At 56.4% G+C, this 452-nt stretch overlaps 1 protein-coding gene across 1 annotated transcript; it reads right to left on the bottom strand.

Moving 5' to 3' along the window:
* Nucleotides 1-10: 10 nt before the first annotated feature.
* Nucleotides 11-446, bottom strand: LOC104500667 (homeobox protein Hox-B6a-like; the record flags this gene model as incomplete). The annotated part of the gene is made up of 1 exon (XM_010144349.1): nucleotides 11-446. A coding segment is annotated over exon 1 (255 nt), but the record flags the coding sequence as incomplete, so codon positions are not given.
* Nucleotides 447-452: the final 6 nt, after the last annotated feature.

Genomic DNA, 452 nt, shown 5'->3' with positions numbered 1-452 from the left:
CGCCGCCGGCAGGTTCCTGCTCCCTGAAAACCCCGCCGGCCCCATAGTCACAGGCGGAGCTGCGGCTGTAGGCTCCGTTGCTTTGCTGGTAGTAGGGAGAGGAGGTATAGCCCTTCTCCTGGACGCCCGTGGCTCCATAGGTGCTGGGGTAGTGCCTCAAAGGATCCGCATAGCCCGAGGGATATAGCGGGATCTGTCCCAGGAAGGGCTCCTGCCCCGCCGCCAGACTCACCGGGAAGGTCGAGTTGACAAAATAAGAACTCATTGGAAGGAGCCTGCCGTCCTTTCCCCGGCTTTATGATTTGTTGTGTTTTATAGTCCAAGTGGTTTAGCTATTAGTAGTATATCGGAGATTGGGTTTTAGCTGAAGGGAGATGGCGTGGTGCCAGCGAGGGACACAAGGAAATACAACCATCTGATCATGGGCTGACCAATAGCAGGCGCCTGAGGTT

Source organism: Buceros rhinoceros, unplaced genomic scaffold (genome assembly GCF_000710305.1).
Source record: "Buceros rhinoceros silvestris isolate BGI_N320 unplaced genomic scaffold, ASM71030v1 C12271828, whole genome shotgun sequence".
Taxonomy (NCBI): domain Eukaryota; kingdom Metazoa; phylum Chordata; class Aves; order Bucerotiformes; family Bucerotidae; genus Buceros; species Buceros rhinoceros.
The sequence above is the reverse complement of the archived record's forward strand: the minus strand, read 5'-3'. Positions and strand labels throughout refer to the sequence as shown.